Source organism: Rattus norvegicus, chromosome 10 (genome assembly GCF_021556685.1).
Source record: "Rattus norvegicus strain SHRSP/BbbUtx chromosome 10, alternate assembly SHRSP_T2T, whole genome shotgun sequence".
In the NCBI taxonomy this organism is placed as follows: domain Eukaryota; kingdom Metazoa; phylum Chordata; class Mammalia; order Rodentia; family Muridae; genus Rattus; species Rattus norvegicus.
The window spans coordinates 63299244-63324801 of NC_141543.1; the positions used below are offsets into that span (position 1 = coordinate 63299244).

The 25558-nt window shown below is 45.1% G+C and overlaps 2 protein-coding genes across 5 annotated transcripts in view; one reads left to right on the forward strand and one right to left on the reverse strand.

The window, feature by feature from the left end:
• Nucleotides 1-595: 595 nt before the first annotated feature.
• On the reverse strand, nucleotides 596-18582 carry Cyb5d2 (cytochrome b5 domain containing 2). Of its 2 annotated transcripts, none has more exons than XM_087571962.1 (4): nucleotides 18059-18582; nucleotides 12353-12493; nucleotides 5665-5851; nucleotides 596-2404 (listed from the first exon to the last, which is right to left on the reverse strand). In XM_087571962.1, the coding sequence occupies exons 1-4, from the start codon at nucleotides 18258-18260 to the stop codon at nucleotides 2191-2193; spliced, it is 744 nt and encodes a 247-aa protein (XP_087428088.1). In that variant the 5' UTR covers nucleotides 18261-18582; the 3' UTR covers nucleotides 596-2190. The 2 variants fall into 2 exon arrangements, with proteins under 2 accessions (XP_087428088.1, NP_001007672.1); NM_001007671.1 differs by lacking the exon at nucleotides 18059-18582 and adding an exon at nucleotides 17509-17963 and having other exon boundaries at nucleotides 1731-2404.
• The window catches only part of Zzef1 (zinc finger ZZ-type and EF-hand domain containing 1), a 137110-nt gene continuing 129686 nt past the window's right edge, over nucleotides 18135-25558 (forward strand). For 2 of the 3 annotated variants that reach the window (XM_087570546.1, XM_087570545.1), the window contains exon 1: nucleotides 18135-18612. In XM_087570546.1, the coding sequence (XP_087426672.1) occupies nucleotides 18259-18612 (354 nt within the window). In that variant the 5' untranslated portion in view covers nucleotides 18135-18258. 3 annotated transcript variants of the gene reach the window in all.

The window sequence follows — 25558 nt, forward strand, 5'->3', positions numbered from 1 at the left end:
GAGGGAGATAAAAGGACCAGGTATGGCCTTTAATCTCAGTAGAAAGCAGAGGCAGGTAAAATATCTGAGTTCAAGGCCAGCTTGGTCTACACAATAAATTCCAGGGAAGCCAGGGCTACACATAAAGAAATCCTGATGGTTTTTTTGTTTTTTTAAAGAATGAAAGAAAGAAATTGCCTCACAGACATGCCATGGGTTAACGTCATCTGGGCAATTCCTTAGTTATTCTCTTTCCAAGTGATTCTAAGTTTGTGTCAAGATGACAGCTGAAACCATGACATCTGGTGACAAGGAGAATGGAGGTGCTAGAAATTTGGGGCTTGCAGGGCTAGGGAGATGGCACAGTTGGTAAAGTGTTTGACATATACACCTAAGGACCAGAGTTCAGATCCCTGTAAAAAGTCAGGGATGGGGACACACATCGGTGTCAGCACTGGGGAGGCACTTGCTGGCCAGCTAGTCTTGCCAAATAAGAGTTATGGGTTCAGTGAGAGACCTTGTCTCATACAAGCTGGAGAGAAACACAGAAAGACATCTAACATAATATTCACTAATACATACACAGACATCTTGTGCACAAAAGAAGAAAAGCAAGTGAGGGGCCTGCAGTGACTGCAGAAAGAGCTCCCAGACATCTTTATTACCAAGCTCGTTGACTGGAGATACTACCTCAGAGTGTCCTGCCTCAAGTAGGAGAAAGCAACACCAGAGAGAAGGGGTTCCTAGGGATGAAACTTTCAGAGACCCAGAAGGAACAACTGGGGGGTAGACCAGGGCAGCAAGTGAGGGCTTTATGGGGACCTTACAGGACATCACGGCCAAAGAGTCAAGAGTGATAAAGATCAAGGGCCTAGGGATATAGCTCAGTTGGTAAAGTGCTTGCCTAGCATATATACAGCTCTGGTCCATTCAATCCCTGGGCATGGTACCGAATAAACTGGCCAAGGTCGCATATGCCTACACACTGAGTTCAAGGTTGACCTGGAAACATGAGATCCTGTCTCAAAAAGTCAAGTAATTTTGTTTAAAGTAGTAGAGATCAAGATAGGTAAGAATTGAGCTGGAGAGATGGCTCAGCGGTTAAGAGCACTGGCTGCTCTTCCAGAGGTCCTGAGTTCAATTCCTAGCAACCACATGGTGGCTCACAACCATCTGTAATGGGATCTGATGCCCTCTCCTGGTGTGTCTGAAGACAGTGACAGTGTACTCATACACAAAATAAAGAAATAAATCTTAAAAAAAAAAAAAGGTAAGAACTAGTAGGATATAGCGGTGCATGCCTTTGACCCCAATTCTTGGGAAACAGAGACAGGAGGATTTCTGTGAGTTCCAGGCCAGCCCAGTCTACCTGTCTGGAAAATGAAAACAACCAGAAAGACAGATAAGAAGTGCTACTGTTGTGCAGCAGAGAGGAATTCCACATTGAGGGAATGAGAAACCTGGAGCAAAGCCTCTTAAAATGTGTGTCAGTAATAGAGACTCGGAGTGGAAGGCAACTTTTCACTAGCAGTATGAGTAAAGAGAGCTGTTTCATGCACACCGGGGCAGGGGATTATGGTGTGCTTCATTTGTGTAAGTCAAACCCCAGACTCTGCTATTCCAGTTCATTATCTCATCTCACTGTACCATCTCAGCTCTCATGGAGTCAGTACATTCAAGTTTGCCTTGGAGTAGAGGTTTTAGAAATGCCACCAATATCAGAAATTAGGAGCTTAGTCAATTACCCTGTGTCTTAAAACAATTACCTTGATTTTACTAAAGTGCAAAATCTTCTTGGGGAATGCCTGATTTTTCCACTGAGAGCCACAGTCCTGTTTTGCTACTGCTCCAAGTGCCAGCAGGGCTGGCAGGACCGCAGAGCCCACACCTGACTCAGGCAGCACTCAGTCTAGGGGAGTGCCCTGCTGGAGCTCTCAGACTTCTATCGATTTCATTGTGTTCATTAATGTCTGCAGTCTCTGAAGGAAGATGGTGGGGGACAGAGGTTCCAAACAGTGTCAAAACAAGCTGACCATCCGAGGTAGGCTTTCTGGCTCTTGTCTCAGCCAGTAGAATCGTGGCCCACATTTGCAGAGTGTGGCTGGAGTCCTTGGCACTCCTATTTCAGGCCAGGAGCCATACTAGGGCGTAAGAGCTTTCTGTAGATCTAGGGAAGTTTCTCCACGTCTCAGGAACACACAGACCACCATCTTAGAGTGGGAAGAAACATGTGACAGCCAGCGGTGGGCAGCCTGTGTATTCTTCCAAGTTGGGGTTGTCCAAGTCCCCACGATTTGAGTGTCTAGGGTTGTCTTGCTGGTCGCTAGGAGGGCCAGTTGTTCTCACACAAACACAATGGGGCTCCTTGGCCCCTGGCTTATATAACTTCCTGGGGACACCAATCCAGTCTCTGTGCACACCTCCACTAGGAAAAAAGAAAAGAGGAGTTCTTAAAGGTATGAACTTACAAGCCCTGGGATGAGAGGAGGAAACTCTGAGCAGGTAGTTACAAAAAGGAAAAGCCCTTTATTCCACTTCCTATCTCAACCTGGGACCTAGGGCTCCTACTTCTGGCTTTCCACACACACTGCTAACAATACCTTCTTCAGAAGGAAGTGGAGTCCCTGCACCTTTCATTGTGCCCTTGCCCCATCCCGTTCTTTCTCAAGCAGTAGCAGCGTCACTTTCCTGAACTGCTGCCGGGACTGAGAGGTCTCCCCCAATAGCCAGTGAGCACCGCTGTTCCTCTCTCCTTTATATCCATGCTGAGTGGCATCTTTATCTTAAGGCATGGAGCATTTGCTGCGGTGGCCTTGACACCTGTGTGGCAGCAACCTGTGCTGGCTCTGTATAGATCCAACTCCTGAGGTGCCAGGCTTCAGGGAAAGAGCATTCCACGTTGACCCAGCATACCCTGGCAACCTCCTATTGGTCAGAAGAACCTAAATAATTTCAGTGTACTGCATCTGATCCTTGGCAGACTCAGGGGCTCTGCAGAAGGAAAGTGAAACTCATGAAAATGACCTTCATATAGGCTCCAGTGCTTGGACTAGCATCACTGGCTGGGAGAAGAACTGGTCCTGTTAGAAACCATTTCACTTGTGTCTTATCCATGAGTAGGGCTGCTTAGGCACCAAAATGTCTCCCTTCTTGATCCAGCTGACTATTCTACCAGTGATCTTTACCCTAAACCTGGTCCCTGCCCCGTTCTCTCATGGTGGTTTGAGGTTCATGACTAGTTTGGAGTACAGGGACCATCTAGTTGTACACCACAGGGAGCTCTACAGCACACAGGGTAGCCCCTACATCACCGGTGCTCTCTGAGGACACCTGTATCCAGGATTGTGTTGAATGGTACCCAAAAGCCATGTCTTTCAAAGATTACTTCCTGAGTCTTCACTTCACTCCCCCACATTAAAGCAGAAGGAATGGGTGGTGGAACAGTGGCTGCACCTAGAGAAAGCTGGTGGCTTTCACTGTGTGCTCTATCTATCCAATGGTTGATAGATCCCTGGTGCACAAAGGAATCGCTACACAGCTTAGCACATGGGAATGGGGTCTCTCCCCCTCCACAGTAAGAGCTTGACTGATCTGACCCTTTGAGTCTGAGAGTTTTGTTCATTTTCTGGTTCCCATGGTCCCCTTAACCAGAGCTTTGAAGGAGATGTGAAAGAGCTGAGCTTAGGTGTGAGTGTGGCTAGCCCGACGGTTAAAGCAGAAATCTCTATGCTTAGTAACCGTGCTCACTGAACTGAGTTTGCACAGGCAGAGACGCCCTTCCAGCCTGCACTTGCTGGAAATGCTCAGGGTGCCAGGGCTTTTCTGGTTTTTGACTTTTGTTTAATCTTGATTTTTTTAAGGATTTTTATTTTATTTGCTTTGTTTTTGTTTGCTTTGCTTTTAACGGTGCTAAGGATTGAACCCAGGCCCATGTTCCAAGCAAGCACTATATCATTAAGCTACACTCCAGCTACCATAGTGCTTTAAAAAGAATCTGGGGATGGAGCTCAGTTGGCAGAGTGCTTGCCTAGCTTGCACAAAGCCATGAGTTCAGACTCAAGCACCAGGCATGATGCTGGCGGATGGTGGAAGTTCCTGGTCTCAGCAGGTAGAGACAGAGGATCAAAAGTTCAAGGCCATCCTTGAACAGAGAGGTCAAGGCCAGTACAGGATCTATGTACTCCACATGAGATTGTGTTGCAAAGAGAATAAAAATCACACAGTACCTGAGGGCACCAAAGGATGGGTCTACCTTCCACCCCATGTTTTTGCTTGTGCTAACAAACAGAAAACCGAGGACCATCCTGGCTGAATAGGCAGAAGTAGTCCAAGAAATAGGATCTGAGCTAGATGGAGAGAGCTCAGCTGTCAAGAGCACATACTGCTCTTCTAGAGGACCCGAGTTTCGTTCCTGCACCCACAATGACAGCTCACAACAACCCGTAAGTCCTTCCAGGAGACACACCACCACACCACCTCTGGCTTCTTGGGCACTTAGCACATACCCACACATAAACATGGGTTCTTTTGTTTGTTTTTTTATGTATGAGTGTCTGTATGTATATATCCTCCCCACATATGTTCCTGGGGCCTGCAGAAGTGAGAAGGCCTCAGCTCCCCTGGAACTGGAGTTATGGATTGTTGTGAGCCACCAAGTGGATGCTAGGTCCCCTGCAAGATTAACACGTACTCTTGACCATTAAGACATCTCTCTTGCCCCTTCTATACACAATTAAAAGTAAGAATTAAAAAAGGAAAGGAAATGGCGGACCTTTATGGACTGGGAGATGGCTCTGCAGTTAAAAGCACTTGCTACTTTTGCAGAGGACCTGGGAGATTGCCAGCATCCACACAGCCATTCACAACTGCCTGTAACTCTAGTTCTAGGGAATTCAGTGTCCCTTTTCTGGCCTCCTCAAATACCTGCAAACACATGGTACACATACAAACACAGACACTCACACATATACATAACATAAAATGAATTTAAAAACAAAATAGTACCCGGGCCATCAACTTCCCAGACCAGGACTTCTCCTTCTTGCAGGATCTCTGGGGGATTGAGAGTTGACGAAGAGGCCCAAGTCTCAAATGTATGTCTCAACCCCAAGGTTTGGATATTAAAGGTTCTACTACTAAGATTTTCCTTCAATTCCCTATCTTATGATTTGAATATCACATGTCCCCAACAAGAATACTTAAATATTTGGTCCCCAGCTGCTAGTACAGTTTTAGGAGGTTGTAGAACCTTGGGGACCTGAGTCCTAGCTGGGAGAAGTGACTCACTGGGGCAGGCCTTGAAGGTTATATCTGCTTCTGGTTCTGATTCAACCTCAGCTTCTCTATCTATAATGATGTGAGAACTGATACCCACACACCTGCGCTGCCATAGGCCAAGTGGCTCTACCATGCCTTCCTTGCCATGGTGGACTGTACCCTCTATGACCATAAAGGGTATAATTGAATTATATTATGAAGGGTCTGATTAAATCTTCCTGCCATAAATTGCTTCAGGTGTTTTTGATCACAATGATAAGTACATGACTAGAACTCAGAAGACCATACATGCATAGTAATGCAAGCCCCCAGATCAGCAGTCATGTGGAGCCCCTGAATAACACATGGATAATGAGAGAGCAGCTCAGGAATGGGTCCAGGAGAGGTGGAGGGTGGAAGGCTGCTTACCTCTTCTGGGAGCACCAGAGCCTGCTGCCCTTAGCGGAGCTCCACTCAGCATTGCACGGAGGGAACCTCTGCTTTTCTCTCTGCTCCTGTTCATTTGCCTCCATGCCTTTAGTCACCATGGCTTCTACCTGGGTTAGTTCTGAAGTGGGCAGCCCATCCTTTCCGTAGAACCTTCCAATCAGTCTTCCTGGGACCACAGGGAGGAAGGTCAGAGTAGCTATGAGAGGATAAGTCAAGCAAACACGTCCTCCCCAAGTCCTTCCGTCATGGTGTTTCAGCTCAGCAATAGAAACCCTATGGCCTATTGGTACCAGGATTGTGGGGTATTACTGTGCCATATCTGACTATGTTGTTTTGGGGAGGATTGTGGAAGGGACTTGGGAACTTGTCTAGAAAAGCCACTGAGTGTTCAAAGCTTGGTGAACTGTTCTGTGGGAGCTTGGCAGATAAGCATGTTGAGAGACATGCAGATGATGGCGGCCTGGCTTGTGAAGATCCAGTGGGAAGCTTGAGAGTCCCTTAAAGACTCTATCAGGGCCATTTGCTATTTTGAGTTTTTGGTTACCTGGGGCTGAAAAGTCATCTAGGTGTGGTCTACTAGGATGGAAATGATCAAATCTTTGTCACCTCCAGGCATCAGTTCCCTGAAAACAGACTTATGTACGACACTTTTATCAATGCTCTGTACAGCTTGAGGGAACACTAAGTATTTAGTAAATGGTGGGCAAATCTATAGTTTATTAGCCCACATTTCTCTGTGTCCATGTCAAATTACTTTGTCTTACGAACTATCTAGTTAGAGCAGCTCAGAGCCCATGCTTTCACCTCCACTATTTTCTTTTTGACATAATCCTTAGTGGACATAGAGAATAGATATTAATTTTTGCTTAAAAATGGCTTTCAAGGGCTGGAGAAAAGGCTCAGTGGTTAAGAGCACTGACTGCTCTCCCAGAGGTCCTGAGTTCAATTCCCAACAACCTCATGTGGCTCACAACCATCTGTAATTGGATCCGATGCCCTCTTCTGGTGTATCTGAAGACAGCAACAGTGTACTCACACACATAAAATAAATAAATATTAAAAAAAGAAAAAGAAAGGAAACGCTTTCAAATTTTCTTATTATCTAAGCTATGAAAAATTACAAAGTGGTTGCAGTCTGCACACAGGACAGCAGGAGAGCTTCTGCTTGCTTGGTTGCCACAGTTTGATGTGTCCAAGTCCAAAAAAGGCCTTAAAAGGCACCACTGTACTGGGTGGAAAAAACACCTAAGAGAGGTTTGATCAAGTAGGAGGTAGTTTGGCTCCCTGTCTCAACTCTGTGGGTCCAACCTCTAGTCAGAACAGAACTGAACTTAGGTTCCAGTGGAAAGCCGAGGACTTCATTCATGCTTTCAAGTTCCAGCCCCTTACCAACTTCCCTGTGGTGGTTGTACGTGAGAGACGTCCTCAGAGACTCCGGCCTTTGAACTCCCAGTTCACTACCCATTGGTGGTGTGGCTTTGCTGGAGGAAGTCTGTCTCCCTGTGGACATTGCTGCCTCCCTTCCAGTTCACCCGCTCTCTACCTGCTGATGATACTTAAACACGTGACGCTGCTTCCTGACTAACAACGTGCTGCCAGGCCTCCCCTGACATTACACTTCTGAAACCACTGCGTCCAAACAAAGTTGCCTTGGTCCTGGTAATTTACCACAGCGACAGAAACCAGTACATCCCAGGTCTATCTGTGTCAGGGCCATGGCTCCCCCAACGTTCACATTCAGATACCACTTCCTTTCCTTCACTAATGGGCAAATCTCGCCAGTTCCACCTCAGAAATGTATTCTGACTTCTCTCCGTTCCTGTCAGTTCCCACTGCTGCCCCTTAGACAGCAGCCTTGCAGTGGGCCTCTGCTGAAGCTCTCAGGCTTCCTCCGCATCGCACCTGGGGCATCTCCGCTATGGCTTGGATCAGAACGAGGGCTTTACACAAGCTAAAACAGTGTTCTGCTACTAAGGTACATTCTTACCTCACTACTTTACTGTTTCAAGGCAGGGCCTAACTTCTAGCCTAGGCTAGCCTGAGGTTTTTGATTCTCCTCCCTCAGTTTTTACAAGCGTTAGATTTATGGGCCTAATTTTGATGCTCTTTTTATTTTTTTAATTTTATGAGTATGAGTGTTTTGCCTGAATCTGTCTGTGTACCAAATGCGTGCAGTGCTCCTGGAGATCAGAAGTGGGAGTTGGATCACTGGAACTGGAGTTACAGATGATTGTAAGCTACCATGTGGTGCTCACAATCTGAAACTGGAACACCCAGAAACCAGGAGTTCAAAGGCCCACGGGAGACATTTCTCACGTACAACCACCACAGGGAAGTTGGGAAGGGGCTGGAACTTGAAAGCATGAATGAAGTCCTGGGCTCTCCCCTGGAAACTGAATCTGGTCTCTGAAAAGAGTAGCCTGTGCTTTTAACCCCAGAAACATCTATCTTCCCAGCCCCTTGAGTACTCTTTCTTCTTATTCTTTTTTTAAAGATTTATTTATTTATTTTATGTATGTGAGTACACTGGTGGTGTAACTGTCTTCAGACACCAGAAGAGGGCATCAGATCCCATTACAGATGGTTGTGAGCCACCATGTGGTTGCTGGGAATTGAACTCAGGCCCTCTGGAAAAGTAGTCAGTGCTCTTAACCACTGAGCTATCTCTCCAGCCCCCTTGAGTACTCTTTCTAAACATGAATCATGCCAGGGGGTTGGGTCATGGTGCATACCTTTAATCCCAGCACTCTGGAGGCAAAGGCAGGAGGATCTCTATGAGTTTGAGGCTAGTCTGGTCTACAGATCAAGTTCTGGTATAGTCAGGGCTATACGCAGTGAAACTTCAGTCTTTCTTAGAAGGGGGAACAAAAATATTCATAGGAAGAGATATGGAGACAAAGTTTGGAGCAGAGACTGAAGGAATGGCCCTTCAGAGCTTGCCCCACATGGGGATCCAGCCCATATACATACAGCCACCAAACCCAGAAAGTATGGTTGATGCCAAGAAGTGCATGCTGACAGGAGCCTGATATAGCTGTCTCCTAAGAGGCTCTGCCAGAGCCTAACAAATATAGAGGCGAATGCTCTCAGCCAACCATTGAACTGAGAACAGGGTACCCATTGGAGGAGTTAGAGAAAGGTTTGAAAGAGCTGAAGGGGTTTGCAACCCCATAAGAACAACAATACCAACCAATCAGAGCTCCCAGAGACTAAACCACCACCCAAAGAATACACATGGACAGACCCATGGCTCCAGCTGCATGTTAAGCAGAGGATGGCCTTGTTGGGCACCAAAGGGAGGAGAAGCCCTTGGTCCTGCCAACGCTGAATCCCATCCAGTGTAGAGGAATGTCAGTGTAGAGGGTGGGGAGGCGGGAAGGGGTGGATGGATGGGTGGGGGAAAGGGGATAACATTTGAAATGTAAATAAAAACATCCAATAAAAAAGTAAAAAAAAAAAAAAGAATTAGGTCAATGTTAAGGACAATTCCCCACCACCTATCCGTTTTCACTATCCATAGAATAACTATGCTAGTTTCAAGTTAGCCAATTTCTGCTCATTCATACTTTTAATTTATTTCACTGTGAACACTTCTTCTATAATGCCTACAACATCTCCGTCATGTTTCAAAAGATCTGGGGTGCTCATGAAAATTATATATTCTTATATGTGTATTTTAGATTAAACTAATCTTTGGAACAACAACAAAAAAGAAAAACAAAAGCAAACAAACAAACAAACCCCCATAAATCCTACATGCCATTTCTTTTTTTTTTCTTGGTTCTTTTTTTTTTTTTTTTTTTCGGAGCTGGGGACCGAACCCAGGGCCTTGTGCTTCCTAGGCAAGCGCTCTACCACTGAGCTAAATCCCCAACCCCCCTACATGCCATTTCTATGCCTGACTAAAACGCTCTAATAGCTACTTAAAGTACAAATAAAATACAAACCTCTTATTTGGGCCTCCGGGCTCCTCCAGACATTCCGCTTCTGCCTGTCTACTCTGCCTCTTCTCAAGCCACTTGCTCCTTCCTGTGTGCTGGAGCCCACAGGTTTCTCTGTTAGCTGAGAGGCCCTGCTGATTCCCACCTCAGGCACCACTTAATACTGCTCCACTCCCCCCAAATCTCCATTTGGATTCCCTTTCTTCTGCAAGGCTCATTTTGCTGTTAACTCCTCCAAGAAGTCTCTCTTGGCCACCAGCTCCAAAGGTACCTAAGTCTCAAGCATGCACACCGTGGTTTATTCAAAGCCCTGTACAGAGGTGTCTGCTTAGTTAGAAAGTGTCCTGCAAGGCCCAGCTCCAAACAGACCATTTGCTTTAAATGCTTGCTACAGGAAGACATGGAGGGGCAGGGCCTCAGTGCCAGATGAGAAAGAAGTGTTTAGGCTGACTTACCCTCAAACTTTTATACATAGAATGAACTTATCTTGTTGAGTTTTAAACATGCTATCTAAAGAGAGGATAGCAGGAGCACAGTTTTAGATGCTATGTTATGATAACAGCTTTACTGGCTGGGTCTAAATGTATATCCGGAGCACAGCAAAACTGCCTCATTCCCCTTGAAGTCCAGCTGGGCAACTACAGGGATAGATTCTCAACTGTGCTCAAGTCAATACGCACCTTGGAAATTTGCCTTTGCCCTCTGATGTCTCTGAACGTCTCAGATGGCACCCAGACTAAAACCGTTGCACCATACTCACTCCTGGTCACCATGAGGATCACTGATGTAACACCAGTTATGGTTGTTTAAGTGCATCCTGTCTAACCAAAGTTCCCCAAAGCCTTTCTAACCATGTGCCCCACCACATGCCACATTGTTTCTGCAGCTGGCTTATTCCCAAGCACAGCAGGAGTACTTCTAGTTTGCTCCTCCAAAATAAGTTCATGGTATTTGGTATGGCTTCCTTTGTTCATTCATAGGATTTCATTCTTATTTTTCTGCCATACTTTCTTTCTTCTTTTTGAATAGAAATAAAAATTTTATTTTGTAAAGAATAGTCTTAAAAACAGAAATGTCTTATAATAAAATTGATACTAAACATCCAAAGTAAAAACAAAAATAAAAATAACACCCCAGGCTTTGTAGCCCTCAGGAAGCGGAAACAGGCAGTTCTCTGTGAGTCCAAGGCTACCTGGGCTATGTAGTCAGACCTTATCTCAAATACAAAACAAATAAAAAACCAACTGACCAAGCAAAGAAACAAGCTGGACATGGTGCGCATACCCATTGAGTCCCAACACTTGAGTCATTGGAACAGGGATCAGGACTTCATTGACAGCATCAACTATGCAACAAGTTTGAGACCAGCCTGGGCTATGAGACTGTTTGAAAAAAACAAAACAAAACAAAACAAAACAAGAAAACCTCACCATAAAACACCAGCTAGGCCTCAAGAATGACTATGACCCATTTGAATGTAAGTGAAGCTGATAGGATGATTTTAACAAAGGCTGAAGGTAGAACAAAGCCTATCCCAGCCAGCCACAAGCAGCTGACTGATGCTGGACCTGGGAACTAGGGACTTTTTAACAAGCTGACAGAATTCTTAAAAGCTGGGGCTAGAGATGAAGCTTTGCCTCACATGCAGGACTTCATTCATTAGGTCAGCAACATGTCAGCTGTCACTTGACAACCTCATGGTGAACAAGAAGAAACCTGTTCTGAGCACAGAGCACAGACGTGTGAGATGAGGAAGGCTAAAAATGGGGGAGGATGAGGAACAAGGAGGGGTGGGAGGGAACAGCACTCACTTCAGCTCTGATGAAATCACTTCTTAAACAACTGGACATGCAGTAGAAGAGTTCGGGAACATGCCATGGTTTGCAGAATGAGAAGCACAAGCAATACTGAATGCAAGCACTCAGAAGCCTTAGGGGCAGAAAACTCCAATCTAGACCTCGTCCAAAGGCAAAGGGACATTAGCATCTGAGAGAAGTGCCCTCGTGGGGCTTCAGGAGAGGTGGGACTTCACACAGATGAAAGGACTGGCTTCAGCCAGCCTAGCTTTCAGAGTTTAGGGAAGACTGTAGTGATCAGTGTTGGTGGGCGGTCTCCTCATTAGGAGTTGTTTTCCTTCATTTATCGCCAGTAAGTGACAGGTGCAGGGCCCCAGATATTAACACAGTTGGGATTAATATGTTTGATCACTTAGGAGATGGAGGCAGTAGGATCAGGAATTCAAGAGCAGCCTGATCTAGGTAGTGAGTTTGAGACCACTCTGGGCTACATGCATTTTTGGATGGATGGATGGATGGATGGATGGATGAATATGCAGTTAGCATAACTTCCATTTGAGAAACAGTTCACTTGGGATGCCTGTTTCATCAGAGAGCAATCAAATGGGACCATTAGAACTGCATACAAGTGGTGTGAAGCCTTCCTGACTACTGGAGCCACAGGGAGGGTGCCTCTTAAGCTGGCTGTTAATGTCCAGCACAAATGCCACCGACTGGGCACTGACACTGAAGTACAAGGCCTGCAATCATCTCCCACGATTACCCACAACTTTATGTTCTTCTGGGGATCACTCCTGCACTAAAGCAAGAAGCTAACATGAAAAACCCGGGGCTGGTTTCAAATTTTTACCTTGAGTCTAATTCCTAAAGGATGCAGACGCACCGATTAACAAATAACCAACGTCCACGGCAATGCTGAGGGCTACATACCGACAAATACATAATTTTTCTCGTAGAATGAAAGCCAATTGTGCAACGTCAATATCTCAGAGGAGGACAAGCCATTTACATCATCCACGAGGCCGGCTTCAGAATAGTCTCCTGTCACAAATGCTCTGGATGCATCCCGGCCTTCAGGAAAGAAATTGCCAAAGACCTAGTTATTAATCACAATATTGTACCAAGTAGAACACCTGAAAACACATACCCTAACAACCCCCACTCCTTTCAGGGACCTCCTGGACTGGGGACGTGAATTTTTCTCAACTATCATGTACTTGCATTTACTTTTTCGTTTCTTATTTTCCAACATCACATTTTTATTATTTGGGAATTTCACTTCATGCACCCTGCTCACATCCCATGCTCCACATTCATGTCTAGTCCTCCTATGTGGGCTCCCCGCTCCCCTACCCCCATACAAAGAAGGGGAGAAAACTTTTTTTATATTGTTCAAATACTCACTGGAGCATGGTCAAACTCCCAGTGGCCAGCCCCCTAAGGAAAGCTGACTCCTCCTCCACTTGCACCCCTGTCAGAAGCCATCAACTGTGGAGAGCTACACTCTAGCTTCCTTATCACAACTTTTAAGAGTTCTCTTTGATGGCTTCCTTTTAAGTCTGTTACTTTTAGGGGGAGAGGAAAGATTGGGGGTGGAAGGTAGGAGTTGTCACAGAAGCCTTCTACATTCATTTTTCTCAACTGTGTGTCTGCGGGCATTGATAGCACTGCAAGACTAGTTTCCTTGACCTTTATAGTCAGCCAGAGCACAGATGCTGGGCTTCTACATGGTTTCTGCAATGGCACAGACCATGAGCATCATATGATCTCCAGCGTCAGCATGTGCCAAGGACCTTGTTGGGTCTCCAGTGGCAATACAGTCCTCAGACATCAATGTGGTCCTCTGCCAAAGCATGGGCCATGGACCATCATGGCCTCTGGGGGAAGTAGGGACCACAGAGGTGTTTTGAGGAGGTCAAATAAAAAAAAATGGACCATTCATTCTTCATCTTGAACATCTGTCAGTGTTCAGAGTCAGGGTGATTGTGCGGCTGGACAGCTCGTTAGGGGCTGAGTCCATGTAAGCTCTGGGCTGCTGCACTGCCCCCTGCTGACCCTGCTGGGTAATAACCTATCTCTCCATCAGCTGCACCTTCTCTCACACCCATCACACCCCAGTTCGACCAAGCACACATGGCTCCCCTCTTCCATCACATATGCATTCATCATAGTGGCAATGGGAGCTACAGTGTGTCTGTCACACAGAGATCTGCCTGCCCTGCAAGCTCTGGGAACAAAGGTGTGTATCATCACACCTGGCCCACCAGCTTTTATTTAATTTCAACAGTATTCAATTGAGAAAATTAAAAATGACATCATCTGGCTTCCCTGATGCTTACTCCCCTCCTGGTTTTCCCAGCACCTTCCTGTCTTCTTAGTTCTAGGGAATAATTACTATCCCACATCTTGACCATCGTATCCACCCCTGTGGTTTCAGACCCTATATCTAGGTTATGTTTAGCTTAGCCATTCCCTGAGCACTGAGCTTATGTGTTCAATTTCTCTTTTAAATACCACACATGTAAGAATTATTTATTTTATATATGTAAGTACACTGTTGCTCTTTGGACACACCAGAAGAGGGCATCAGATACCTTTACAGATGGTTGTGAGCCAGCACGTGGTTGCTAGGAATTGAACTCAGGACCTCTGGGAGAGCAGTCAGTGCTCTTAAGTGCTGAGCCATCTCTCCAGCCCGTATATTCAACTTCTACTCAATGTGACTTAGCTGCCTCACAACCATTCCAAATTCGAAAGGTCCATCTTGAGCTACTGGTGGTCAGCCCCAAGAAACAGGCGTCTCTTCTCATCAGGTGTCCCTTATCAACTAGCTGCCCCATCTAGACATGCAGGCTTGATACCACTTTTGTCCCTCCTATCTAATTAGGGCCAAATCTTTATTTTCTTCCTAAATGGCTTCTGTAGTCACCCACTGTCTTTACCTGCTACCAAACAGTCCCAACCTGCCATCCTCTGTCAGGGGAATTACCAGAGAACCCCTACTAGGACCACACTTCATCCTACCAAACTATCCTCCAGGTAACACTTGGATTAGTGTTTTATTATTATAAGTTGTATTTGTTGTCCCTGTCCATATGCCAGATATGTATGCATGTGTATGTGTATGAGTACATGCATGAGGGGGCCAGAAGACGGCACTGGCTCCTGTGTAGTCGAAGGTGCAGGCAGTTGTGAGCCATCTCACATTGGTGCTAAGACCTGAATGCAGGTGCTCCATAAGAGTGGAAGTGCTCCTAACTGGCCAGTCTACAGCACTAAGTTGTTTGTATTGTGGGATTTTGTTTTTTGTTTTTGTTTGTTTTGTTTTTGTGATAGGGTCTTACTATATAGTTTTGGCTGGCCTGTAACTTGCTACATAGACCAGGCTGGCCCAGAACTCAGACACTGTCTCTAAGTATGGGGATTAAAAGTATGTGTGCCATCACACCAAGCTCCCTAGACTGATATTTTATGGCTTTTCTTTCTCTTTTCTAAAGATTTATTTATTATATATAAGTACACTGTCACTGTCTTCAGACACACCAGAAGAGGGCATCAAATCCCATTACAGATGGTTGTAAGACACCATGTGGTTGTGGGGATTTGAACTCAGGACCTCTGGAAGAGCAATCAGTGCTCCTAACCACTGAACCATCTCTCCAGCCCATAGTTTTTTTAATATAGAGTATTTCTGTATAGTCCTGGCTGTCCTGGAACTTGCTTTGTAGATCAGGGTGGCCTCAACTCAGAAGTCTGACTCTCTCAGCCTCCTGAATGCTGGGATTGAAGGTGCGTGCCTCCTCACCTGACTCTAGACTGACATTTGTAAACCAAAAAAAAAAAAAAAAAAAAAAAGTCATTTCCTGGCAAAGTCCGCAGTGCTTTCCTTTGCCTTGTGAGGATATCCACAGTCCTTAGATCAGCAGTATTTGCCACCAACTTCGTCTCGTCACTTTTTCCATTACTTATTGGGCTGTCCTCCTCTCTTTCCTTCTCCATGACTAGGTTGGAGGCTCTGGTAAAACTTACCTTTTTTCTTTTAACATCATAAAACAGGGCCTTAGTAAGAATAGCTCAGTCAATTAACACATTTGAGGACCTGAGTTTGGATTTCTGGTACCCACTTAGAAATCCAGACATAGCAGTGCGCGCTTATAATCTCTACATTGCGATGCAGAGTGGGGAGACAGTACTTTAGATCCACTAGGATGACAACAATAAAGACATTAAGAGCCAGGAATACTGGTTCGCTCCCTTAATTCCAGCACCTGGGAGCTTGAGGTAGGATTGCTGTGTGGCAGTTTGAGCTACATAGTGCGACTTCATCTAGAAGATGGAAGTAAGGGAAGAAACTGGGGATGTGTTTGAGCAGTGAAATTCTTGCCTAGTCTGTATGACACTTTGCCTTCAATCCCAGGACTATAACCCCCCCAAAAAACAAAAAACAAAACTTGTAACAAGTTTTGGCAAGGATGTGAGGAGAAACTGAGATTCAAATGCATCCGTGTGGGAATACAGGATGGTTCAGAGACATTAAAGGCAGCGTGATAGTTTCTCAAATGAACCAGAACATCTAAGGGAACTGACAACATACATTCACACAGAGACATATTCACCAGTGCTTATACAGAATTATCTACACGGAGTGAACATGGGGCCAGTACGATGGCTAAGTGGATACAGATGCTGGCTGTACAAAACACTTGTACACTTTAAAATGTTTTCTGTGACTTGTGCCTCAATAAAAATAAGCATTGGCCACACAATGAATAAATTTGCTCCCCTAACAGACTGTGTGGGCAGTCAGAGACATCTTGGATTCCTCAGCACCTGGCCAAGGTAGGACCCATGGTAGTAGACAATAAATGGAGCTCAAATATTGTATGCATAGAACTCAACAGGTACTAGGGCATACTAGCCCAGAAATGGGAGTGTTTATGCCCTCGCTTGTGCATACACCCATGACAGCAATATCAGATGTTAGTAGTGTCCTAAAGTGCACTCAACTGTCAAGAAAAGTCTTGATTCTAGTCAAGCATTGCTTCTAACTCTCCATGCCCTTGGGTAGGTCCCTTCTCATGCTAGACCCTTGGCTAGAAAAAGTTATCTTTAAAATTAGCTTGGGAGCTGGAAAGTTGGCTCAATAGTTAAGAGCGGTCTGTGCTCCCCCAGAGGACCAACGTTCCCAGCACCCAGATCACAACCATCTATACTAGTTGGCAGGGATCTGAAAACCTCTTCTGGCCTTCCTGGGCATCAAGAACACAGGTGGTTGAGAGATGTACAAGGAAGTAAAATAGTCATACGCATAAAATAAAATGTAAAGGCTATTAGGCTTGTAGTTCTCATATCTTGTAAGGATTTTAGTCAAATTACATTTTTTTTCAATTTCAGTTGTTATGGGGCAGGGGGAGCATAGCAGATTAAAGTTAATTTGATAAGTGTTCTTAGGAAGGCTAATATACCCGCTTTTATTCTAAGATTTGTTTCATCTTGTTTTAGAGACAGCCTGGCCACAAATTCCTGGCTCAATGGATCTTTCTAGCTCAAGCAATCCTCCTGTCTCAGTCACTCCAGTTGCTTGGACCACAAAACACCACTTCTGGCTTGTTGTAGGTATTTTAAGACTTTAAAAGGTATTTGCTTTCCTGTGCTCTAACTTCATTCCCTGCTTGTTTTTCATAATCTTTTAAGAAAAGTAGACAACTGCATCTACTAAAACTAAAAAGTACTCAAATATTATTTTAGGGGAAACGGGGGTGGGTGGGTGGAGGAAAGGTTATTTCGGATCAGTCTAAAGGGACTGAAAGCGACTGAAAGCACGGTAGCTACAGAGACCAGGTATACCGCTGAATGTAACCACTAACTAATGAGATACATTTCTCTGCAAATCAGTCACACAGAGCCGCGGAGTGCGGGTACATAACTAGCACAGTTGCATCCGAGCTGCAAACCAGGACCATGTCCTTCCCACCGCAGAATATGAGATGACGAGGCGCGGATGAATAAACTGCTAGACAAACGCATGCCGCACCGATGGCTGTGAGCCCACGCAGGAAGAGAAGGTGTGATAGCCTCGCTGATACCTGCGAAGCCGCTATAGTGCGCCCCAGGCTCGTAGTGCTTCCGGCCAGAAGACACGTCGTAGACGCGGCCGAGCAGTGCCAAGTACAGACCCGGGTCCCCTGGGCCGCCGCGATAGCGGGCTAGCTCCTCGGGTACGAAGAGGCGAATACTGGGGTGGGAACCCCACCAATCCATCAACCACACGGCCAAGACAGCCGCCGCCGCCACAGCAAGGCTCAGCACCACACCAAGACCGCATATCCTCAGCATTTACACAGCAACACACAAGACACACTTTGGAGGTAGCCACCTCTCAAGCTACGACTAAGACAGCAGAGACGCTGGTCGTGACGTCAGCAGCGCGACACTGTAGACTTTACAGTAAAGTTTACTCTTCTTCTGCGACTCTTTTTCTTTTCCAGAATAGATTCTGAACGTGAAGCGTGGAGGAGAAAGTGGAACAGTACGCAAAACCGTCCTGGCTTACAACTTATCCGCCCTCAACAAAGATGGCGGCAAAGGAGGCTAGACGTGGACTTACACGTTAACAAGCGTGTTCTTGGGCCTCACCTAGCTGTCGTGAGCAAATAGAATCCGCTTGACGGCTCCGTTGCGACATCAGGCCTAGCTCGACGGCCAGGAAGCCGGAAGTCGCTGCCGCCGCTGTGGTCTCCACCCCGTCCCCGCCCGCCAGGAGCTGTCGGAGGTTGACAGGTCGTGGCTGGGAGGCGGCGGCGGCGACACCTCCGAGCACCCAAGACGGAGACCCCATGGGGAACGCTCCGAGTAACAGTAGCGAAGACGAAGCGGCGGCCGCCGGGGGTGAGGGCTGGAGTCCACATCAGGATTGGGCTGCCGACTCTGGCGCGACCCCCGGCCCCGGCCCTGCGGCTGCGGTGCTGCCTTCCGCCGCTGCACTGCTGGAACCAGCCCGGCTGCGAGAGGCAGCGGCTGCGTTGCGGCCGGCACCTCCCTGCGAATCTCTGGTGTCGAGGCACCACGGCGCGCTACTACGCTGGTTGGAAGAGCGTCTGGGCCGCGGTGAAGAGTCCGTCACCCTGGAGCAGTTCCGGGAGTTGCTGGAGGCTCGCGGCGCTGGCTGTTCGGGCGAGCAGTTCGAGGAGGTCAGGGCGGGCTGGCGTCTGCGGGGCGGGAGCAGGGTGGTCGCGGATAAGGTCCTGAAGAGGCGTGCCATTGCTTTGCGGAGGACAGCCAGGAAGCCATAGGGTCCTCGGGTTCTTAGAATGGAAGTATGGGGTTGCCTGAACCCATTCGGAGTGCATCATTCCGGAATTTTGCTACGTCTCTCGCCTTTACTAGAGGTGTGGAAAGTCCAGGCTACGTTAGCTCTGCTCCAAAGAGAGGAAGGAACAAGCCGAAATGTCTCTGCATGTGGTAGGCAGACATTAGTGCAGTTGACAGGCTTAGTTGCTTGCTGGACCTTATCAGGGTAAGACCATTACGAGAAAGGATGTGCAAAGATCAAGGGAGTGGCCGTGAAAGTCATTCTGTTTTACTGGTTTGTGCAGGCGTCTTGTAGAGAACAGTCTTAGTCTAATGCAGGAGGAAGGTAACATTACACTTAAAAGACTCATTCTACAAGCCATTCTTGACTATAAAATCCTAGGGTTTTTTGTTTGTTTGTTTGTTTGTTTGTTTTTTACAAGTACACACCTGATTTTAGATCATTGAAGAACTTGTTCCAGACTCATTTTAAACTCTTATCAGACTTGAAGTTGATAGGGAAGCATTAGATTTCTTGTACTTATGAAGTTTCTCCTCATATCTGCACTGAACATTTTGGTTAACAGTTTGGGAAAAACGAACCCAGAGTTACCCTATAAATCATTTCATTGGCAAAATTGAGAATATCTCACAATCTTCTTGATCCCCTCCCCCACCCCCCTTAGGTCCCCATTACCCTGCTCCCTGATGTCTTATTAATCCCACAATGTTGGGACAAAAGGTGTTTAATGAGTAAGCCATGTTCGTGTGTAAAGCATGAAACCTACAGTTGCTTGTAACATCATTTAACAGTTCTGTTTTCTCTAAATCAGAGGCTCTTAAAATATTTCAAGAACGTTGCCTGCAAATGATAAAAATACTTACATAATATATTTTGTAAGTTTCCCCTCTAAAAACTGCTCGGAATGCATTCTCACTCAAAAATATGGTGAAACAAGACTGTAATACCAGAATTTGAAAGGCAATAGCAGAAGGATCAACTCAAGGCCATCTTTAGCTACATAGTTTGAGTACAACCTGGGCTATGCTCACTTTGAGAAGGACTGTCTTAAAGGTATAAAACATATATGCATTCACATTATATACCACACACAGTTAGTGAAAGGTCTTTATTAAAATAAAATTTCCTGGATGTTCATGGGAAGCACACATGTATGATTCTCAAACTTGAGAGACTGAGGCAAGTCCTTGACTCAAAAAAAAAAAATCCTAGAATATTTGTAATACTTTCACTCTAGTACCCACATCTTTTATGAGAATATGGAACCTTGGTAGAAAGAACTGTGCAGACTTGATTAAGAAGGTGATGCTTCTTGTTTAAAGGCAAGCAGCTTTTACACAGAGTGTCTGACAGGAACAGAATTATCCATGGGGCTTATAGAGGTCACGAAATATAAGGCCAAGAAATCCACTGAGCCATCTGAGAAAAATCCTTGAAGGGTTGTGGCATTATTCACTGAACACCAGCCCTCTAGATGACAGTTCACCGAGCAGAGAGGAGCTTCTATAGCACATGTAGTGTAGTAGAACAGTTAGAGACTGATTTAACAGTTAAAGGTGTGCTGACTGTTAGCCACAGAAAGCAAAAAGAATACAGGGGTTTAACCTCATCTGAGGTCTCAGTGAGGGGTTTCCAACAGCATTTCAGTGGAGATTTAAAGGTGCAAGAAGACATTCCATAGGAGGAAGAAGCAGTGCTCCCAGGCAGAGAGGAATTATGTCTTTAGATGCCTCCGAGATGGAGAATCTAGCAATGCTGTGTGGTCCATTGGGTTAGAAAAGAACCCCTGCTACTCTTTCAGAGGACTGACTTCAGTTCTTAACACTCACTGTCTATAACTTCAGCTCCAGAGTATCTAGCACCTACTACTGGCCTCCAACTGCACCTCCACACAAGTACACATATACACACACATAAATAAATAAATAACTCTTTTTTTTAAACCCAAAGAGAAAGAACCCAATATACCAGCAGTTTAAATTATTATTTTTTATATTATGTGTATGGGTGTTGTGCATGCATATATGTGTGTGCACCAGTGCATGCCTGGTGCCTGTGGAGCCAGAAGGTGTTGTCAGAGCCCCTGGAACTAGAGCTATGGAGGATTATGAGCTGCCTTGTGGATGCCAGGAATTGAACCTAGTTCCTTTGGAAGAGCAGTGCTCATCACTGCTGAGCTATCCCTCCAACCCTTTATATTGGTGGATTAAGCAAAAATGTTTTGTTTTGCTTTGATTTTGAGTCAAGGTCTCATTGTAACTACCACTGGTCTAGAACTCACTGTGTAAAGCCAAGGTGGCTTTGAACTCATTGTGATCTTCCTGCTTCAGTTTCTTGAATGCTGAGACTACTCATGTGCACAGTACAACCAGATAGGGAACTACTTTCTTATATAAAGATCCAGGTAGGCAGTCAAGGCTGGTGTGGTGTTTCAAAATTACTAGGGACCCTGGCTGTATCCATGTTGTGCTGTACACCTCATAGGCACTTTTCATGAAGCGACCCAGTTCACTCCTTACATCACTTTCCACTTTCCCACAAGAGAAGGGAGGAAAGGGAGGACATGACCTGCCATTCTCTTAGGTAGAGCTTAGCACCCACAGGCTCAAACTTAGTCCAGGGGCTGCACTTAGCTGTAAGAAAATCTGGGAAAACTCTTCATCCCACGGCCTTATATTTAGCTAAGTTTGAAGTTTAATTATTGAGGAAGAGAGCAAATGTGAGATTAAGTCATAAATGCAGGAGAATGAATGAGGTTGCAGGAGAGCAGCTAAGGGTTTGAGTCCAGCAACCTAGCAAGGAATTTGGAAATTGGAGTTTTGTTTTTGTTTTTGTTATGAGAAGGGGTCTCTCTGTAGTCCTGGAACTTGATATGTAGACCTGGCTGACCTTGAACTCACAAAGATCTGACTACCTCTGCCCCCCAAGCACTGGGATCAAAGGTGTGTCCTACCACAATTATAATCATGTCACATATATGACAGAAATTAACATTAAGGAATTCTCAGCCCAACCCCAAGAACGTATGATTTATAAGATATTGGATATTGCTATTTTGTTTGTGTAAAAATCCTTGTGAGAATCTAGAGCTGTGTCACAGGCTTCTAAGAGTATGTGTACTCGGAGCTCCCAAAGGGTATGCTTGAAAGTCATGTTTCATAATCCTACCATTATCTTATCTCTTTCTTTATAACATGTTCAAATACATGGTATCTGATGACGGACCAGCCAGCTCTGTGAGGCTGTGAGGCAGGTGGGTGACAACAGCCACAAACTGAGTCGGAAAGTAAGGACCAAACTAAGAACTCATCAAGGCTCAGTGACTCACATAGGATAAATTCATTTAGAGCTGGCCATGGTGGCTCATACCTGTAATACCTGCACTTGGAGAACTGAAACAGGTAGATTACTGTGAGTTTGAGGCCAGCCTGGGTTACAGAGTGAAACCATGCCTTGAGAACTTGTTTGGAGATTCTAGCATGAATTTTCAGCCACTCCTGTACCCTTACCTGAAGAATAGTAGTACTCCTCTATTCAAGAAAATGGTCCTTTTGACCAAGTGCACAGCTTCAAGTACACATAAGGCCAGCCAGTTCAGCTGAGTCAACCCCAGCCATCAATAGGGTGACAGATGTCATAGCCAAGTCACCCTCCAATCCAAATCCTCCTGTCTCAAAAGGGGATGGGTATCAAAAATGAGTTTCAGCACTAACTCTCAAGTGTGGCCTTCTCACTCAGAATCATTCATTGCCTTTTTCCTCATAAGGATCTGGTTTTCTGTGATTTTCAGTCTCAAGGATAAGTGATAAAGTCCTTAAGTTTTCTGTCATTCCACAGGCTGTTGTAATTCCAGGAGGATTGAAAAACCATGAAGCCTTTTTCTTGAAGTCTATACCATTTTCATATTTGAGAGGGAGGAGTTGTGATTTAGGTTGATAACCAAGATCTGGTAGCCCCTCTCCCTGGTTAATTGAAGAGAGCAGTTCTAACACAAAGTAAAATCAGAGCCAAAGTTTAAAAATAGGGTGGTGACAGTTTCATGATGGTTATCCTTTTATCCTGTCTCTAAGTGAGGAGTAATTATATTAGAGAAAGTTAATATTAGCCATGTGTTTGATTCTGTGCTTTCAAAACTACCTTGGTTTTTTGCTTGAAGTATTATTTGTGTGTACTTAGGCATTTAATTCTGTGTTTTGCACCAATGTTTTGAAAATATATTGGACATTTAATATGTTTAAAGGATTTATAAAATAATAATAAAATGTCTTTGTAGTAGCAATTAAGACAAGCTATTTTCCTTCATTTCTTTTTACCAGCACAGGTTATCTTGGCTGTGCAGGGTTCATACTTATAACGTAGCTCTCTCCAAGTTCACCTCATTTGTTCCTTCACCTCTAATCTGCATTGCTGTCCATGCCTACCCACCTGTCTTACTTCATTCCAGTGACCTTAGTGCTTTTAGGTGGTGCCATAAAGATGTCCTTAGAGTTGGCCCATGGACCAAAGTCTTCTACATTATCACTTAATAATACAACGAACCTTTTCACGTACCGGGTGTGGTCCAGGCAGAAAACTCTTGGGTTTATTTGAAAGAAGAAGTATCTAATGCATGCCAATGTAGAAGAGAGGGGAGGGGAGGGGGAAAGATAGAGAGGAATTAGGAATTGTTATTTGGCATCAGAGATTAGAAGTTTTTGCTCTTAACATAAGCATACTTCTAGAAAGACATGTAGGTTTTAGAGCAGGACAAAGTGCTCAGTATAGGATGCTGATAGCAGATAGCAGATGACTCGTTTGATTGGTTTTTAAAAGATTTATTTTATGTATGAGTACACTGTTGCTGTCTTCAGACACACCAGAAGAGGGCATCATGTGGTTGCTGGGAATTGAACTCAGGACCTCTGGGAGAGCAGTCAGTGCTCTTAATTGCTGAGCCATCTCTCCAACCCTGATTGGTTGGTTTTACAGGATCTTACTATGTAGCTCTCCCTGGCCTAGAACTCTATATGTAGACCAGGCTTAAACTCTTAGAAATTTACTTGCCTCTGCTTTCCCAAGTGCTAGGATTAAAGACTTGTGCCACCACATCTAACAGATGAGTTTGAGGTGAGAATTTAAGATGACTAGATCTTATTTTTATTAATTTGCCATGTTGTAAAACTGAGTGAAGGGACAGTCTGGTTGTGTTTGTTTTTGAGACAGTCTGAAGCCTGAGTCAAACTCAAAGCAATGCTCCTGCTTCAGTCTCTCAAGTGCTAGTTACCACGCCTGCCTTTGGAAGGGCTGTTTTGACTTATCTCTGTTCATGGTCTGGCACAAAGCTATTGCCTGATAACTATTTCACCTGTGGCCCTGGTGTGCTTGAGCAAGCTGAGTAAGACAGGCTTCACACATGGCCTGACCTTTCATTAACCAGCTATTTCTTGGATTTGGAAGAAGCAGCTAAATATGTGAAAACTGAAAACATTCACTGTTGGGTTTAGGAAGAATCTGGAGAAAAGTTATAATTCGAGCTTTGGTATTTGGTTGACTGTCTTAGAGTGGCTCTGAACTAAGAACTATGTGGGAGGAATCACACACATGCACTTATTCAGCCTTACACCAGATGTGGACATACACCATAAAGTTGTAGCCAACTACAACTGTGTAGCCCCCTGTTCAGCTTTCTCAGCTCCCTACTGCCCAGAAACTAGATATATACTCTTCTGAACAGGTTGGAGCCAACAGGTCAGTCTGTCTCCCTTCCTGACTTTCTTCCCCACTGCCTAAGCCAGAGGTTCTCAACTTGTAGGTTACAACCTCAACCTGTAGGTTGGCAAACCTCTACCTCCAAAAATATTTACATTATGATTTATAACACTAGCAAAATTACAGTTGTGAAATAGCAACAAAAATAATTTTATACTTGGGGATCACCACAGCATGAACTGTATTAAAGGGTTGCAGCATTAGGAAGATACTGTGCTCCTAGCTGGAGAGACACCTGATTTGTCCTTTGCTAACCTAGCCTTTTCAGTTTCCCATCTTGGCACCATTGTCTGGTTAACTCCAAACCTTCCAGAGGCAGGATTCAGATGGCTCTTTGCTCTGTTCCAAGCCCTGTCCACTTTCAAGTCCACAGAGCAGCACTTAAGAGTAGTATGAAATTTGAGAATGCTTCACCAAACCCAAGACATAAGAGGTGAAAGGAATTTGCCTGGCAGAGGAAGAAAGATATTCCAGTTACAGCGCACAGCATGTGCAGATGTATTGAGTGGAGAGAGCTTTAACACATGGGCACTGAGAGGAGAGTGAGCTCACTCTCAGTGCTGTCTCTTGCTCTGCTCAGTCTGTTAATTCTGTAACAAGTCTGTGCTTTATGAGAACGCACATTCTACTACTCTTCTTTAGACTGAGCAGGAATTGGACTTGGAGTCTGCCTGCTCCTAACTAAAGCCAAGGTTCACTGTTCTCAAGACACATGGTTTTTATTTTATTTTAGTTAAACACTGTGTAGCTCTGGCTAGCCTAGAATGCAGTGGATTGACCATGCCAGCCTCTAACTTTATGAGACCTACTTTCTGCATCCCAAGTGCTGGGATTAAAGATGTATGCCACCATGCCTGGTCATGCCAGGTGGTCTTTATCACCTCACTTGACCACTCTGTGACTCAACTTCTTCACTGGTTAAAGAAACAGAATAATGGTGTCTGCCTTATGTGATTGGTGTGGGCATTGAGTTAGTTCCTGGAAAGGGCCTGGAAGAAGGGTACCTGGAGTGCTAAATGCTCAGGGAGGTAATAGGGAGGGGATGGTTATGGTATTTTCATGGGTGTTTTCTCCAG

Excerpts from the sequence above, each read along its gene's own strand:
- Cyb5d2 (NM_001007671.1), bottom strand. The coding sequence starts at position 17,758 with ATGCTGAGGATATGCGGTCTTGGTGTGGTGCTGAGCCTTGCTGTGGCG. Across the intron at positions 5,852-12,352 it reads GAAAAATTATGTATTTGTCG|GAAGACTGATTGGAAGGTTC; the intron begins GTATGTAGCCCT and ends CTGTGGTCCCAG. Across the intron at positions 2,405-5,664 it reads CTCTGGTGCTCCCAGAAGAG|TGGAGGTGTGCACAGAGACT; the intron begins GTAAGCAGCCTT and ends CTTTTTTCCTAG.